Genomic DNA, 14,956 nt, shown 5'->3' on the forward strand with positions numbered 1-14,956 from the left:
AACCCCACAGGACACTTACCTCCAAACGAATCGCGTGACCCCAAATTCCAGTTATGCGTGCACGAGTCGCTGGAATAAAGGCCTCAACAAGCCTGAAGTGACACTGGCTCGAACGCCCCCGAGAACAAAACCATCCTCAAGCGGACACTGTCTGTGTTGTCAAGCTGATACCTGGAGGAGTTGTTATAGTGTCAATGGACTACCTTTAGAATGAGGCCAACGTTTATAGTTTGGGATTGAATTTAAGATTTTTTTGGCTCTGCCCAAATTGGCTGGGATCCAAGACATTGTTCCAGATATTTCATTCGTTGAGCGGTTGTGTTCAGACACAGGTGGGTGAGTTGATCTGTTGATGATTTTGGTCTAACTTGATATTCAAGTCTTCTACAAATGTTAAGTTGCTGCTGTTTAAATGTTCAGTTACTGTACATGACTGTTCTGTGAATTTACATTTTCGTCTCTTTGCATTATTTCCAGACAATCCAAGATGCCTGGATCTGTGAAATTACGCAGCATCAAAAAACTCGGACTCGAAAATAACGGCTACGATTTATCTGACGAAGGTATAATTGCATTTATTTGTATATTTAAGATATTGCTGTTCCCCAGTAATGATTGTTCATAAATTAAACGTGTCTAATGTATGGTCTACACATTACAGAGACAAATGGCTCCTACTTGTAAGTATGAAAGTATTCATCACACATTTCCATTTGTCATACATAGTGAGAAACGCAAGACCATAAAACAACATCAAGTTTCACATTCAGTTCTTTCTGTCATTGTGCAGGTCCATGACATCCCCAAAACAGGACACAAAGTGAGCTGTACTTATTTCCTACCCTGCTTCTACAAATGTTCCTGTTTGGGAACTCTGTACATATTCATATTTGTCCACATTGTTTCAGGTCTTCGAGCCAGGATGATGCAGCAGCTATCAGAGTTGGCTTCTTCCAGCTGGTAAAACTTTGAATCCATCTTTGAAACCTGCTGTTCTTCAAAGTATTTTAGTTTTGTTTTCAATTGGTTATTTTGTGTTCAGATGTGTTTCCTCATGTAAAGGATGTGTGTGTGTGTCTCTGGGTGTGCACATATGTCTACGTGTCTATGTGTATGCCTGTGTGTGTGAGTGTGTGTGTGCCTGTGTGTGTGACTGTGTGTGTGCATGCCTGTGTGTGTGACTGTGTGTGTGTCTGTGTGTGTGTCTGTGTGCATACCTGTGTGTGTGACTGTGTGTGTGCCTGTGTGTGTGTGTGTATGCCTGTGTGTGTGAGTGTGTGTGTGACTATGTGTGTGACTGTGTGTGTGCCTGTGTGTGTGCCTGTGTGTGTGTATGCCTGTGTGTGTGAGTGTGTGTGTGACTATGTGTGTGCCTGTGTGTGTGCCTGTGTGTGTGCCTGTGTGTGTGTATGCCTGTGTGTGTGACTGTGTGTGCGTCTACAGTTCCGCTTCGCCAGCTGCAGGGAGGTTCTGATGATGACGGTGGGCGGGGTTTGTGCGGTGCTCCATGGCTCCGCCCAGCCTCTCATGCTGCTGGTGTTCGGCATGTTGACCGACACCTTTATCGACTACGACATCGAGCTAACAGAGCTGAGCGACCCCAGGAAGGAGTGCGTCAACAACACCATCCAGTGGAGGCAGAACTACACCAGCCCGGACGACCACAACCACACCGACCACTTCAACCAGACGGTCATGAACTTCCTGAACCAGACTGTGGTGTGGGAGGGGAACCAGTCCAGCTGGGCCCTCCTGAACCAGTCAAAGGGAGAGCGGTCGTGTGGGTAAGCTGGGGTTGGTTGACTTGGAGAGATCTACAGGCCTCTCTGGGAGACTGAGAGGGTCTCTGTTGTGATCGTCCATTTTCAAGTCTCGTTGTCTTGATGGAGAGCGGTGAACTAGAAATGGTGCCGGATGAATAAAAATAATGAAAATGTTTGTCTGTGTTTGAGAGCTTCTCTGAAGCGCCCGTTGAATGAAGGCTAACAGGGTTTATATCCTGTTGTCTCGTCTAATGCCTTTGTGTCGTTTGTTTACAGGCTCCTGGATATTGAATATGAGATGACCAATTTCGCCTACTACTACGTTGCCATAGGAACGGCTGTTTTCTTACTGGGTTACCTTCAGGTAAGCCTGACAGACACAAATCTCAAAATGGATTTTGTCTCAAATACTGTTGTCTGTGTACCTTAGGGCCTGTCAATAGAGATCCTCCAGATATTCTCTAGTGTGACAAAACAGCCTCTGGGTCCTTATTGCCTGCGCCTTATCGTGTTCGAGTGCTTTGATTGGCAGAACGGAGCGATCTGAATGGATTCCCTGTGCTCTGATTGGCAGATCTCCCTCTGGGTGTCGTCTGCAGCCAGACAGATACAGATAATCAGGAAGATGTACTTCAGTAAGGTGATGAGGATGGAGATTGGCTGGTTTGACTGCAACTCTGTGGGGGAGTTGAACACCCGCATGTCAGAGTGAGTAGAAGACATGAAGAAAAGGAACAAGCATTGGCCGGGTTTCCCAGATCCGTTAAGAAGCTCTTAACGCTAAGAGTGTCTTAAGAACGTTCTAAGAGCGCTCTAGAACGCTCTTAGAACATTCTTAAGAAGATGTTAGCGTTAAGAGCTTCTTAACGAATCTGGGAAACCCGGCCATCATCATTATTATGTGTTTATTTACCACACACTGTACATTCACTCCAAAGAAACACACTGAACCAGTGACTCCTATGCAGTAGTTGCACAGTAGTTCATGGAACCTTAATGTACAGAGGACGGCTGAACCTTAATGTACAGAGCTTAGTGCTAGAGTTGTTAAGCTGACCAAGAGTTGGCAGGTTCAAACTCCTGCCTGTACATCCCTTTGGATAAAAGTACCTGCCGAATGAATACATGGCATAGTACACTACCCAGAACTTGGTTTAAGTGACATGATTACTATCAAACACAGACTTGTTTGTTTTGGTCCTTGGTGCATTACAGTGACATCAATAAGATAAACGATGCGATCGCGGACCAGGTGAGCATCTTCATCCAGCGCTTCACCACCTTCGTGTGTGGCTTCCTCATGGGCTTCGTGAAGGGATGGAAGCTCACCCTGGTCATCATCGCAGCCAGTCCTCTGATTGGTGTAGGGGCTGCTCTCATGGCTCTGGTAAGACTCACATTGTGCTGTGCTCCCCTCCCCCCTCTCCTCCTCCCCCCTCTCCTCTCCTCCTCCCCCCTCTCCTCCTCCCCCCCTCTCCTCTCCTCCTCCCTAACTCTCCTGTTCTGCTCCCTAACTCTCCTGTTCTGCTCCCTAACTCTCCTGTTCTGCTCCCTAACTCTCCTGTTCTGCTCCCTAACTCTCCTGTTCTGCTCCTAGTTCGTGGCCAAGCTAACAGGTCAGGAGCTGCAGGCGTACGCCAAGGCAGGGGCCGTGGCCGATGAGGTCCTGTCCTCCATCAGAACCGTGGCGGCCTTCGGAGGGGAGAAGAAGGAAGTGGAGAGGTACAGCAGCGTCAGAACTTCACTCTCACCTTCCTCTGTATGACATCCCCTGTCTCTGACCTTTGACCCCCCGTCGCCCAGGTATGACAGGAACCTGCTGTCGGCGCAGCGCTGGGGCATCAGGAAGGGGCTGATCATGGGCTTCTTCACAGGCTACATGTGGTTCATCATCTTCCTGTGCTACGCTCTGGCCTTCTGGTACGGCTCCAGTCTGGTGCTGGACTCTGGGGAGTACACACCTGGGACCCTGCTGCAGGTAACATACCTTACACTGAGCCCTGCTACCGGATAAGTGTGTATACCATGTAGGCCTTACTACAGCGGCCTGGTTTAAAATCCAGCCTGAGCCCTTAGCTGCATGTCTCTCTCTCTCTCTCTCTCTCTCTCTCTCTCTCTCTCTCTCTCTCTCTCTCTCTCTCTCTCTCTCTCTCTCTCTCTCTCTCTCTCTCTCTCTGTCTCTCTCTCTCTCTCTCTCTCTCTCTCTCTCTCTCTGTCTCTCTCTCTCTCAGGTGTTCTTTGGCGTACTGATAGCGGCTCTGAACCTGGGCCAGGCGTCTCCCTGCCTGGAAGCCTTCGCCTCCGGAAGGGGCGCGGCCACCATCATCTTCGAGACCATCGACCGGGTGGGAACCCTTACCTTAACGTTCATCCAGCACACGCTTTGAGCCTCCAGGGGAATTTGAACCTGCAACCTCTTGATCTGTCGTATTCTATACCACTGAGCTGTGCCCTTCCTGTTTTCTACATTCTCCTGTTTTTTTTAATAATGTCAGTCAGGCCTGTATGCCTGAATGTAGGTGTATTCTCCATTGCTCCACGTTTTTTTAACTTGATTATTCATTCGCCTGTTTGTCTCCGCGAGGCAGGAGCCAGAGATCGACTGTTTTTCTGAAGCGGGGTATAAACTGGACAAAGTCAATGGAGACATTGAGTTTCACAACGTGACCTTTCACTACCCGTCCAGACCGGAGGTCAAGGTACAGAGTCTTCACACCTGCTTCTCATCACCTCTTTCCTGCTTAGATCCAACCCTCGTCTTCCTGATCTCACGAGACGTGACATCATCAGTGACATCATCAGTGACAGTCATGGCTTCCGCTTTAGAATCAATTAATATTTAACATGTATAGATAGAAACCTGGCGAGTTATGCTTTACATTCTTGTCATATGTGACTTATAAAAAGCCAGACAACTGGATGTCTGTCAGTCCCCTCTGGAGGACGGTTTCTTAAATGTTTTAATTTAAAAACAGGTAGTTTTTCCTCGTCTTCCTTGAGAGTTTAGATTAGTTTAAATGCAGTTCTCTAAGACTCTGTGAAGCCATCTGTGACATTGCTTGTAAAAAGTGCTCAACAACCAAAATGTGATTTTCTGATGTGATGTGAGTCAGATCCTGGACCAGCTGAGCGTAGCGGTGAAGTCTGGGGAGACGACCGCCTTCGTGGGCCCCAGCGGAGCTGGAAAGAGCACGGCGGTGCAGCTCATCCAACGCTTCTACGACCCCAAAGAGGGCATGGTACGTCTAGCTAGCCATGGACACCAGGATACAACACATCTCTATCTATGCAGTCCAAACGTCTGTTTCTTTAAGGGTATATAAACAAATAGACTCACACTTTGGGTCCAAAAATAAAAAAAGGAAGCTTTTTGTCGACATTGTTTGTTTTTCTTCTTCTGCTCCAGGTGACCCTGGATGGTCATGACATCAGAGGCCTCCACATCCAATGGCTGCGCTCCCTCATCGGCATCGTGGAGCAGGAGCCCGTCCTGTTCGCCACCACGATCGCGGAGAACATCCGCTACGGTCGCCCTGGAGTCTCCATGGACAACATCGTCATGGCAGCCAAGGAGGCCAACGCCTACAACTTCATCCAGGACCTGCCACAGGTAGGTTGAGACAACAGCACCGTAGTTAGGTTGAATTACCTTTTAAAATGTAGTTCACCTAAAACATTAATGATCCTTGAGGTTAATCGACATACAAAGCATGTTACTTTCCCGGTGGATAAACCAACCTAAAACATAAGACGTGTAGATACACAGACACTAGCACAGGTAGCACAGGTCATACTCAGCTCCTCACCAGAGGAAACCCTGGTCTCTGCTCACGTAGAAGTTCGACACGATGGTGGGCGAGGGCGGAGGGCAGATGAGCGGCGGGCAGAAGCAGCGCATCGCCATCGCCCGGGCGCTGGTGAGGAACCCCCGGATCCTGCTGCTGGACATGGCCACCTCAGCCCTGGACAACGAGAGTGAGGCTGTGGTGCAGGAGGCCCTGGATAAGGTGAGACACATCTGGGAGGGGAGGGGAGGGGAGGGGAGGGGAGGGGAGGGGAGAGGAGAGGAGAGGAGAGGAGAGGAGAGGAGAGGAGAGGAGAGGAGAGGAGAGGAGAGGAGAGGAGAGGAGAGGAGGGGAGGGGAGAGGAGGGGAGGGGAGGGGAGGGGAGGGGAGAGGAGAGGAGAGGAGAGGAGAGGAGAGGAGAGGAGAGGAGAGGAGAGGAGAGGAGAGGAGAGGAGAGGAGGGGAGAGGAGGGGAGGGGAGGGGAGTTAAGGGGAGGGTTAAGGTTAGGGTGAGACAGCCTGATCTGTCACTTTTTGAAGTAACAAAGCAAAGAAACGGTCTCTTGCACAAAATCCAAAATATTTCAACCGTGGTTCTGGATGTGTGTCCAGGTCCGTATGGGGCGTACCACCATCTCCATCGCCCACCGCCTGTCCACCATCAAGAACGCAGACGTGATCGTGGGCTTCGAGCACGGACGGGCCGTGGAGCGGGGCAAGCACAACGAGCTGCTGGAGAGGAAGGGGGTCTACTTCACCCTGGTCACCCTGCAGAGCCAGGGAGACAAGGCCCTCAACCAGAAGGCTCGCCAGAGTACGCCTCCACACCCTCCACACTCCTCCACACCCCTCCACACCCTCCACGCCCTCCACACCCCTCATCCCCCTCCACACCCCTCATCCCCCTCCACACCCTCCACACCCTCCACGCCCGCCCTCACCCTCCACACTCCTCCACACCCTCCACGCCCGCCCTCACCCTCCACACTCCTCCACACCCTCCACACCCCTCATCCCCCTCCACACCCTCCACACCCTCCACACCCCTCCACACTCCTCCACGCCCTCCACACCCTCCACGCCCTCCACACCCTCCACGCCCGCCCTCACCCTCCACACTCCTCCACACCCCTCATCCCCCTCCACACCCTCCACACCCTCCACACCCCTCATCACCCTCCACACTCCTCCACGCCCTCCACACCCTCCACGCCCTCCACGCCCGCCCTCACCCTCCACACTCCTCCACACCCTCCTCACCTTTTAATGTAAAAAAGTATTTTTTATTAAATAATGTATGTTTATGTAAAGATGCATTTTTTATGTAAACATGCATTTTTTATGTAAATATGCATTATTTATGTAAATATACATTTTTTATGTAATATGATTTTTGTATGTAAAGATGAATACAAACATCCATACAGAAGATGTACAAGAGCAGGTCTCTGGATAGTTGCACGTTGTGGCGTCTCCCTGCTAGACCGCAGCAGTGACCTCTGCCCTCTGTGTTGTGACAGTGGCCGACAGCGAGGCAGCCCGACAGGAGGAGAAAAAGAGTCTCTCCAGGGCAGGAAGCTACCGAACCAGCTTCAGGTACCAAGGAACTACATCTCCCATCAGCCACCACAGCACCACATCACAGCCTCACTTGAACATTCTAGAACCCAGCTCTCCTTCCCTTGGGAGGATTCTACTGTGTTGTGTTTTGGCAGCCATTATGGGGCCTAGTTACTGTAACGCTGAATGGAAACCAGTCACGTTTGGCAGCCATTTTGTGTCAGAGCGTTGTGCTGTGTGTTGATGGTGACCTGTGACCCTCAGAGCCTCCATCCGCCAGAGGTCCCGCTCCCAGCTGTCCAGCCTCGTCCCGGAGGCCTCGATGCCCATCGCCGCTGAGCTGGGCCCCAGGGCCTACTCTGTCTCCCAGGGCGATGGGAAAATGGTCAGTGTGGGTCAGTGTTGCCAGTTTGGACGAGTGCAGGCATGTTAGGCTCCCTGCTCCTCCTTGCTAACAGCCCATCTAGACCGATAAGAATAATCAAAACCTAGAAATAACAAAGTAAGTCCTAACCTTATGAGCTGCTGTACAATCAAACAAATACATCACAAAAATCTAATAATACTGAATATTTCACGTGGCGGTGTGTTGTAGAGGTGTGTGTGAGAGGGAGAGAGTGTGTGTGTGTGTGTGAGAGAGAGCTCGGGATCACTGACCGTACGGCCATGTAAGTTTGTCGCCTCCTGTCAAACAGTGTGACGCGAGTGTGATCGCCCTCTCTCCCCGTGAGTTCACGCTTGTGCACACGGCTGATGGAGGTCCTTATTAAGGATCTATTTCTGGCTACTGTGAGCATGTATGTATGCAATTATATATAGGTAATTATATACATGTAATTTATATGTCTGTATTTGTATGCATATGTATGCTTGTCTTATCTGTGTGTGTGCATGTGTGTGTGTTTACATTTACATTTAGCAGACACTCTTATCCAGAGCGACTGACAGTACAGGGACATTCCCCCTGAGGCAAGTAGGGTGAAGTGCCTTGCCCAAGGACACAACGTCATTTGGCACGGCCGGGAATCGAACCAGCGACCTTTTGATTACTAGCCCGATTCCCTAACCGCTCAGCCATCTGACTCTGTGTTTATGTTATTGTGTATGCATAATCATGTGTGTGTGTGGTCAGAGTGCCGTGGCGGAGGAGGAGGAGCATGTGGAGCCAGCTCCAGTAGCCAGGATCCTGAAGTACAACGCCCCTGAGTGGCCCTACATGGTGGTGGGCACCATCGGAGCCGCCATCAACGGAGGGGTCAACCCTGTGTACTCTCTGCTCTTCAGCCAGATCCTGGCGGTACGCTGCCTGGGGGGGGGGGGGGGGGGGGGGGGGGGTGAGAGAGAGAGGTGGTTAACGTGAACGTTTTCTCAAACTCCTGGAGAATGTGATGTGGGCTCAACATTGTTTGCGTTTGTCTGTCTGTGTTCGTCTGTGTGTGTGTGTGTACCTGTGTGTGTGTAGACGTTCTCCGTGTTAGACCCTGTGGCTCAGAAGAAGGAGATCGATGGGATCTGCATGTTCTTTGTGGTTGTGGGCGTGGTCTCCTTCTTCACACAGATGCTTCAGGTACGTCCTGGGCTCTTCCTCTGTTTCCATGGTGATGGTGATGATGACTACAATGTGCGTGTGTCTCTGTGTTCCTGTGTGTGTGTGTGTGTGTCTGCAGGGCTACGCCTTCTCCAAGTCGGGGGAGCTGCTGACCAGCCGGCTGAGGAGACTGGGCTTCCACGCCATGCTGGGTCAGGAGGTGGGCTGGTTCGACGACCACAGGAACAGCCCCGGGGCGCTGACCACACGACTGGCCACAGACGCCTCCATGGTCCAGGGGGTGAGTGTGGAGGCCCCTGACCCCTCCTGACCCCCCCTGCACCCCCCTGAACCCCCCCTGACCCCTCCTGACCCCCCCCTGCACCCCCCCTGAACCCCCCCTGACCCCCCTGACCCTCCTGACCCCCCCTGCACCCCCCTGAACCCCTCCTGACCCCCCCTGCACCCCCCTGAACCCCCCCTGACCCCTCCTGACCCCCCCTGCACCCCCCCTGAACCCCCCCCTGACCCCCCTGACCCTCCTGACCCCCCCTGCACCCCCCTGAACCCCCCCTGACCCCCCCTGCACCCCCCTGAACCCCCCCTGACCCCCTCTGACCCTCCTGACCCCCCCTGAACCCCCCCTGACCCTCCTGACCCCCCCTGCACCCCCCTGCACCCCCCCTGCACCCCCCCTGCCCCCCCTGACCCCCCCTGCACCCCCCTGCACCCCCCCTGCACCCCCTCTGCACCCCCCTGCACCCTCCTGCACCCCGTCACATGGATGTGTTTTTGGTTCACAAATGTTGTAGTGGAATTAGCTTCTCTCCTTCCTCTCTCTGTTGTGATAATGATGTATGCATTCATCAGATGCTTCTATCTAAAGCCATGTCCAGGGGGGATTTTGAACCTGCAAACTCTTGATGACGAGTCGTTCCTCCTCCTCCTCCATGCCCTGCAGGCTACTGGCTCCCAGATCGGCATGATCGTCAACTCCATGACCAACATCGGGGTGGCGGTCATCATCTCCTTCTACTTCAGCTGGAAGCTCAGCCTGGTGATCATGTGCTTCCTGCCGTTCCTGGCTCTGTCCGGAGGCTTCCAGGCTCGCATGCTGACCGGCTTCGCTAAGCAGGACAAGCAGGCCATGGAGACAGCCGGGAGGGTGGGCTGCACACACACACACACAGGCACACAGGCACACAAACACGCACACACACACAGGCACACAGGCACACACACACCGGCACACAGGCACACACACACACAGGCACACACACACACAGGCACACACACACACAGGCACACACACACACACAGGCACACACACACCATTACATCATTTACATGTCATTTGTCGTCTTTGCTCGGTAATCACATCACTCCGACTGTTCCAGAGTCCGTTTGGTTTCAGCTCATTCCTGTCTCTCGATGCCAGATCTCCGGCGAGGCCCTCAACAACATCCGCACCATCGCTGGTCTGGGGAAGGAGAGGAGCTTCGTCCAGATGTACGAGGCCCAGCTGGAGAGTCCTTACCAGGCCGCCCTGAAGAAGGCCAGAGTGTACGGAGCCTGCTACGGCTTCGCTCAGTGTGTCGTCTTCATGGCCAACTCTGCCTCCTACAGGTTCGGAGGCTACCTTGTCAGGCAGGAGGGCCTGCACTTCAGCCTGGTGTTCAGGTGAGCCTGTCTGTCTGTTTACCTGTCTGTGTACTGTCTCTGTTTACTTGTCTGTCTGTGTACTGTCTCTGTTTACCTGTCTGTCTGTTTACCTGTCTGTCTGATCTGTCTACTGTCTCTGTTTACCTGTCTGTCTGTCTGTCTGTTTACCTGTCTGTCTGTGTACTGTCTCTGTTTACCTGTCTGTCTGTGTACTGTCTCTGTTTACCTGTGTGTCTGATCTGTCTACTGTCTCTTTTTACCTGTCTGTCTACTGTCTCTGTTTACCTGTCTGTGTACTGTCTGTGTTTACCTGTGTGTTAACTGTTCCCCGTGTTCCCGCTCCAGGGTGATCTCTGCCATCGTGACCAGCGGCACGGCGCTGGGCCGAGCGTCCTCCTACACGCCAGACTACGCTAAGGCCAAGATCTCTGCCGCTCGCTTCTTCCAGCTCCTGGACCGCGTGCCCACCATCAGCGTGTACAGCCAGGACGGAGACAAGTGGGTGTGTTCAGGAGCGCCGTGACGGGGGAGATTAGGACGAGGGCCCTCGTCAGACAGAGGCCCAGTAGAAACCCTACTATCCTGTTTGATCTGGATTTTGGGGCCCGGAGTACACATTTTGGGGAGCCGGGGGAGAAAGACGCAGAAGAAGAAGTTTTGAAACACTCTTTTATTTTTCTCTGACTCCTCTTCCTTCTTTTCTCTCTCTTCTCCACCAGGATAACTTCAAAGGCGACCTGGAGTTCATCGACTGCAATTTCACGTACCCCACCAGACCAGACATCCAGGTGCTGAACGGGCTGAGCGTGTCGGTGAGGCCCGGCCAGACCCTGGCGTTCGTGGGCAGCAGCGGCTGTGGGAAGAGCACCAGCGTCCAGCTGCTGGAGAGGTTCTACGACCCCGACCACGGCAAGGTGGTGAGTGGGGGCATCGCCGCGGCAACGCACAGCTGGAGACTCTCGCGTACAGATGTGCATATTAACACACACACACACCCATCTGGAGACTCACAAACAGACATGCATATAAAGTGCGTACATACACACACACTGAAACACACGGTTATGTTACAACACACACAAACATACGCACGCACACACGCACAAACACACACACCCCCCGTAAACGCAAACACAAGGCAGCTCGACCCTAACCCTTCCATCTCCCTGCGTCTCCTCTCAGCTCATCGACGGTCATGATTCGACGCACGTCAACGTCCAGTTCCTGCGCTCCAAGATCGGCATCGTGTCCCAGGAGCCCATCCTGTTCGACTGCAGCATCGGCGAGAACATCAAGTACGGGGACAACCTGAGAGAAGTGGGCATGAACGATGTGATCTCCGCTGCCAAGAAAGCCCAGCTCCACGACTTTGTCATGTCGCTGCCAGAGGTACGCACGAGCCGCTCGTTAACCAGCTAACGACCCGTTCATTTGAATCAGGAGTGTCGGAGCAGGGGAACATCTAGAACATGCAGGACAGCGGACCCTGAGGACCAGGGTTTAGAAGCACTGATACAGAACATGCAGGACAGCGGACCCTGAGGACCAGGGTTTAGAAGCACTGATCTAGAACTTGCAGGACAGCGGAACAGGGTTTAGAAGCACTGCCTTAGGAAAAACATGATCTGCTGAAGGAAGGCACCGGCTCCTCTCAGTGTTGATTTACATTTAGTCATTTAGCAGACGCTCTTATCCAGAGCGACTTACAGTAAGTACAGGGACATTCCCCCCCAAGACAAGTAGGGTGAAGTGCCATGCCCAAGGACACAACGTATTTTGCACGGCCGGGAATCGAACTGGCAATCTTCTGATTAATAGCCCGACTCTCTAACAGCTCAGCCACCTGACTCCCCTATTGATGTTCCCGCCCTAAGAAGTACGACACCAACGTGGGCTCGCAGGGTTCCCAGCTGTCCCGCGGTCAGAAGCAGCGCATCGCCATCGCCAGGGCGATCATCCGGGACCCCAAGATCCTGCTGCTGGACGAGGCCACCTCGGCCCTGGACACGGAGAGCGAGAAGGTACCAGCCCTCACGAACACCACATACCACCCTCCTCAAACAGCAACATCGGAGGGACGATCGGTATAACTCAAGGGGTTACAGGTTCCCTTTGTAAATCGCTTTGGATTAAAGCGCCCGCTGAATGAATGTGTTTTTGTTTAAATCAAATACTACAAAATGTATTGATCGTTTCAACATATTCAAAGTATAAGAGGCGGTTGAGATTCGATCTTGGTTTTTGTGGCTGCTGCCATGTAGCTGCTTACAGTAAATGCTCTGAAAAACGATACCACAGGACATGCATCGCTCTGTGCTGAGCTATTGGAAAAACTGTGTGTGTGTGTGTGTGTGTTACAGACAGTGCAAGATGCCCTGGACAAAGCTAGGGAGGGCCGAACCTGTATCGTCATCGCTCACCGCCTCTCCACCATCCAGAACTCTGACATCATCGCCGTCATGTCGCGAGGCTTCCTCATGGAGCAGGGATCACATGACCACCTCATGTCCCTCAAGGGGGCCTATTACAAACTAGTCACCACGGGGGCACCAATCAGCTAACTGCTCAAAGGGATGGTAACCAATCAAAAGAGACAGAAACGGAACCAGGAAATGCTCTTCCCCTCCAGTCGGATCTGTCTATTTATTTTCGCAGCTTGAGTCTTGCTGTGAAGGGTGAAAGTGGGTGAACCTAGAAGAGGTTTCACTGGGTTATTGGTTTTGGTCATCAAGCTCAATGTCTTATAATCTTCTCTTTTTTTAAGTTGTCAGATATATATGTATATTGAGTTTCAATGTTACAAACACTTAGTTCAATGATACTATTGACAGGTGAATTGAATTGAGTATGTTTACGTTTAATACGTTTGCGTTCTAATTGTTCAATGTTTCGAATTGACAGAATTTAGAAAAATAACAGCATAGCTAAGAACCATTTTAGGGATTTCAGTGATACGCCAGTGAGCGCTGAGGTCATCTGATGATTGTCTACTATCTCTCAGTTTCCATATCCTCCTTCCTTGTCTCTAAGACGGTATAAAAAGTCAGTCATTATAATATCAAGTAGGTAAACAAGCCAGCGGCTGTTTTAAGTTGTTTTACACACATTTTATTCCACTTGCTGTGGCATATCTCACCAAAATATATTATGCATGCATAATCCATAACAACAGGAAAATAGCAGCACAACTTCAATGTTGAGCTTGTTAGGATTTTTTGGACAGGATATATCCTGTACGATTTATTTTTCAGAGGATGCTGGAAAACAAGTTTCTCAGTTGGTCTATTAGGAGGTAAAAATGTTTGATTGCCGCACTACGGGGTGGAGTATTTTCATTTGGGGGATGTACTCATATTACGGGGTGTGGTTTGCACTTCAGGGCCACCGTAGATTGCCCATTTGTATGCAAACATACAATGAGTAATCTTGCTGCGAAAAACAGATCGGGGCCTACCCTACCATTGTACGGCAAATGCATTGTACTGTTTTTCGTAACCAGTGTTAAATGTTCTCCTTTTATGTTTCTTTTTTCAATAAACAGAATACGCTTCATGAACATACGCCAAACTATAATTCCTGAACGCTTTCAAAAACCAGAGCACCACCACTTTGTAAACGTATCGTCTCGCACCTTGTGTGGAAGCCCCAGAACAACGATGTAGCCTATTTCCAGTTATGAGATGAATGAAAGTGGCGAAAATGGTTCTTATAAAGGCATAGACTGCCCAGAAGACTTAAGGCAAGCAGGCTAGCCCTAACCTGCGTCCACATCCCATTACACAAGGTTACCTATCGCTGGGGGCTATCAGGTGTTGATTTGACACGATATGCCTCTCTGGGGTACGACGGATGAGACCAGCGCGTAGCGGTAATGTGTGTTCACACCGCAGGACCTTTGGGAAATGGAGTCTTAATCACAACAATCCAGAATGACAACATTTGAATTAGTATTCCGGTGAAGGAATCTAATCTGTGCTGCTCGCTGCCGCCAAACCAGGTCGTTTGATTTCGTGCCATAGCGCCAATAGCATATTGATTGATACTGCCGCATAAAAACGGGTGATGGAAATCGAGTGTCGCCTGCATTCCTGAAGACGTTGAGGGTGAGAAGGGTAGAATATGTCCAAATTGGTATTGCCATTCGAGGAAGGCTATATGTTGATTTGTATAGACACTATAGACCAACCAAAAGACTACAGCCTCAACCGAAATACGCTTCCAGAAAAGCTTTTATAAACATCCCTTTGACTGAAAATGATGACGTTCATATCTAGCTATTTACAATCAATAGCAAACAGCCAACAACCTTATCAAATAATAAAATATAGGCTAACCTAAATGATAACCACCGCCCAGACACTGTCATTATTCAATCCAAGGCCTGTATTGTTGACAATACCCCTGTCTATCCAGCAGGGGGCAGAGTTCCCTCTTCCAATCTGCACCAGGACACAAAATCGACCCGTATTGTTTCCAAGAACCTGTCCAGTCCACAAAGCATGTAGTTGTGGGTGTGCAGCTGGCTAGCATGGTAAACCCAGGGACCGTTGAGAGTACGAAACAATGCGCTACTATATAAGGGAAATCCAGAGTAAAATACATAGGCCTAGTTTTTAACAGACATTCTACTGTCAAGGTCTGTATGCTGTGTGTGAATGT

At 50.9% G+C, this 14,956-nt stretch overlaps 1 protein-coding gene across 1 annotated transcript; it reads left to right on the forward strand.

The window, feature by feature from the left end:
• On the forward strand, positions 1 to 13,847 carry abcb11b (ATP-binding cassette, sub-family B (MDR/TAP), member 11b). The gene is made up of 29 exons (XM_047031169.1): positions 1 to 336; positions 478 to 563; positions 662 to 680; positions 791 to 820; positions 909 to 960; positions 1,444 to 1,784; positions 2,040 to 2,127; positions 2,338 to 2,471; positions 2,979 to 3,150; positions 3,361 to 3,485; positions 3,567 to 3,741; positions 3,995 to 4,108; positions 4,352 to 4,462; positions 4,877 to 5,002; positions 5,170 to 5,373; positions 5,600 to 5,770; positions 6,160 to 6,361; positions 7,068 to 7,143; positions 7,372 to 7,492; positions 8,240 to 8,404; positions 8,570 to 8,674; positions 8,775 to 8,936; positions 9,597 to 9,800; positions 10,074 to 10,315; positions 10,643 to 10,799; positions 11,017 to 11,214; positions 11,480 to 11,686; positions 12,172 to 12,318; positions 12,658 to 13,847. Exons 2-29 carry the CDS (start codon positions 488 to 490, stop codon positions 12,856 to 12,858), a joined length of 4,125 nt encoding a protein of 1,374 aa, XP_046887125.1. The 5' UTR covers positions 1 to 336; positions 478 to 487; the 3' UTR covers positions 12,859 to 13,847.
• The last annotated feature ends 1,109 nt before the right edge of the window (positions 13,848 to 14,956 follow it).

The sequence above is a fragment of the Hypomesus transpacificus genome, chromosome 12, assembly GCF_021917145.1.
Source record: "Hypomesus transpacificus isolate Combined female chromosome 12, fHypTra1, whole genome shotgun sequence".
Taxonomy (NCBI): Eukaryota; Metazoa; Chordata; class Actinopteri; order Osmeriformes; family Osmeridae; genus Hypomesus; species Hypomesus transpacificus.

Coding starts and splice junctions, on each gene's coding strand:
- abcb11b (XM_047031169.1), top strand. CDS start 488: ATGCCTGGATCTGTGAAATTACGCAGCATCAAAAAACTCGGACTCGAA. Junction 4,463..4,876: donor CGTCCAGACCGGAGGTCAAG/GTACAGAGTCTT, acceptor GATGTGAGTCAG/ATCCTGGACCAGCTGAGCGT. Junction 6,362..7,067: donor CAACCAGAAGGCTCGCCAGA/GTACGCCTCCAC, acceptor GTGTTGTGACAG/TGGCCGACAGCGAGGCAGCC.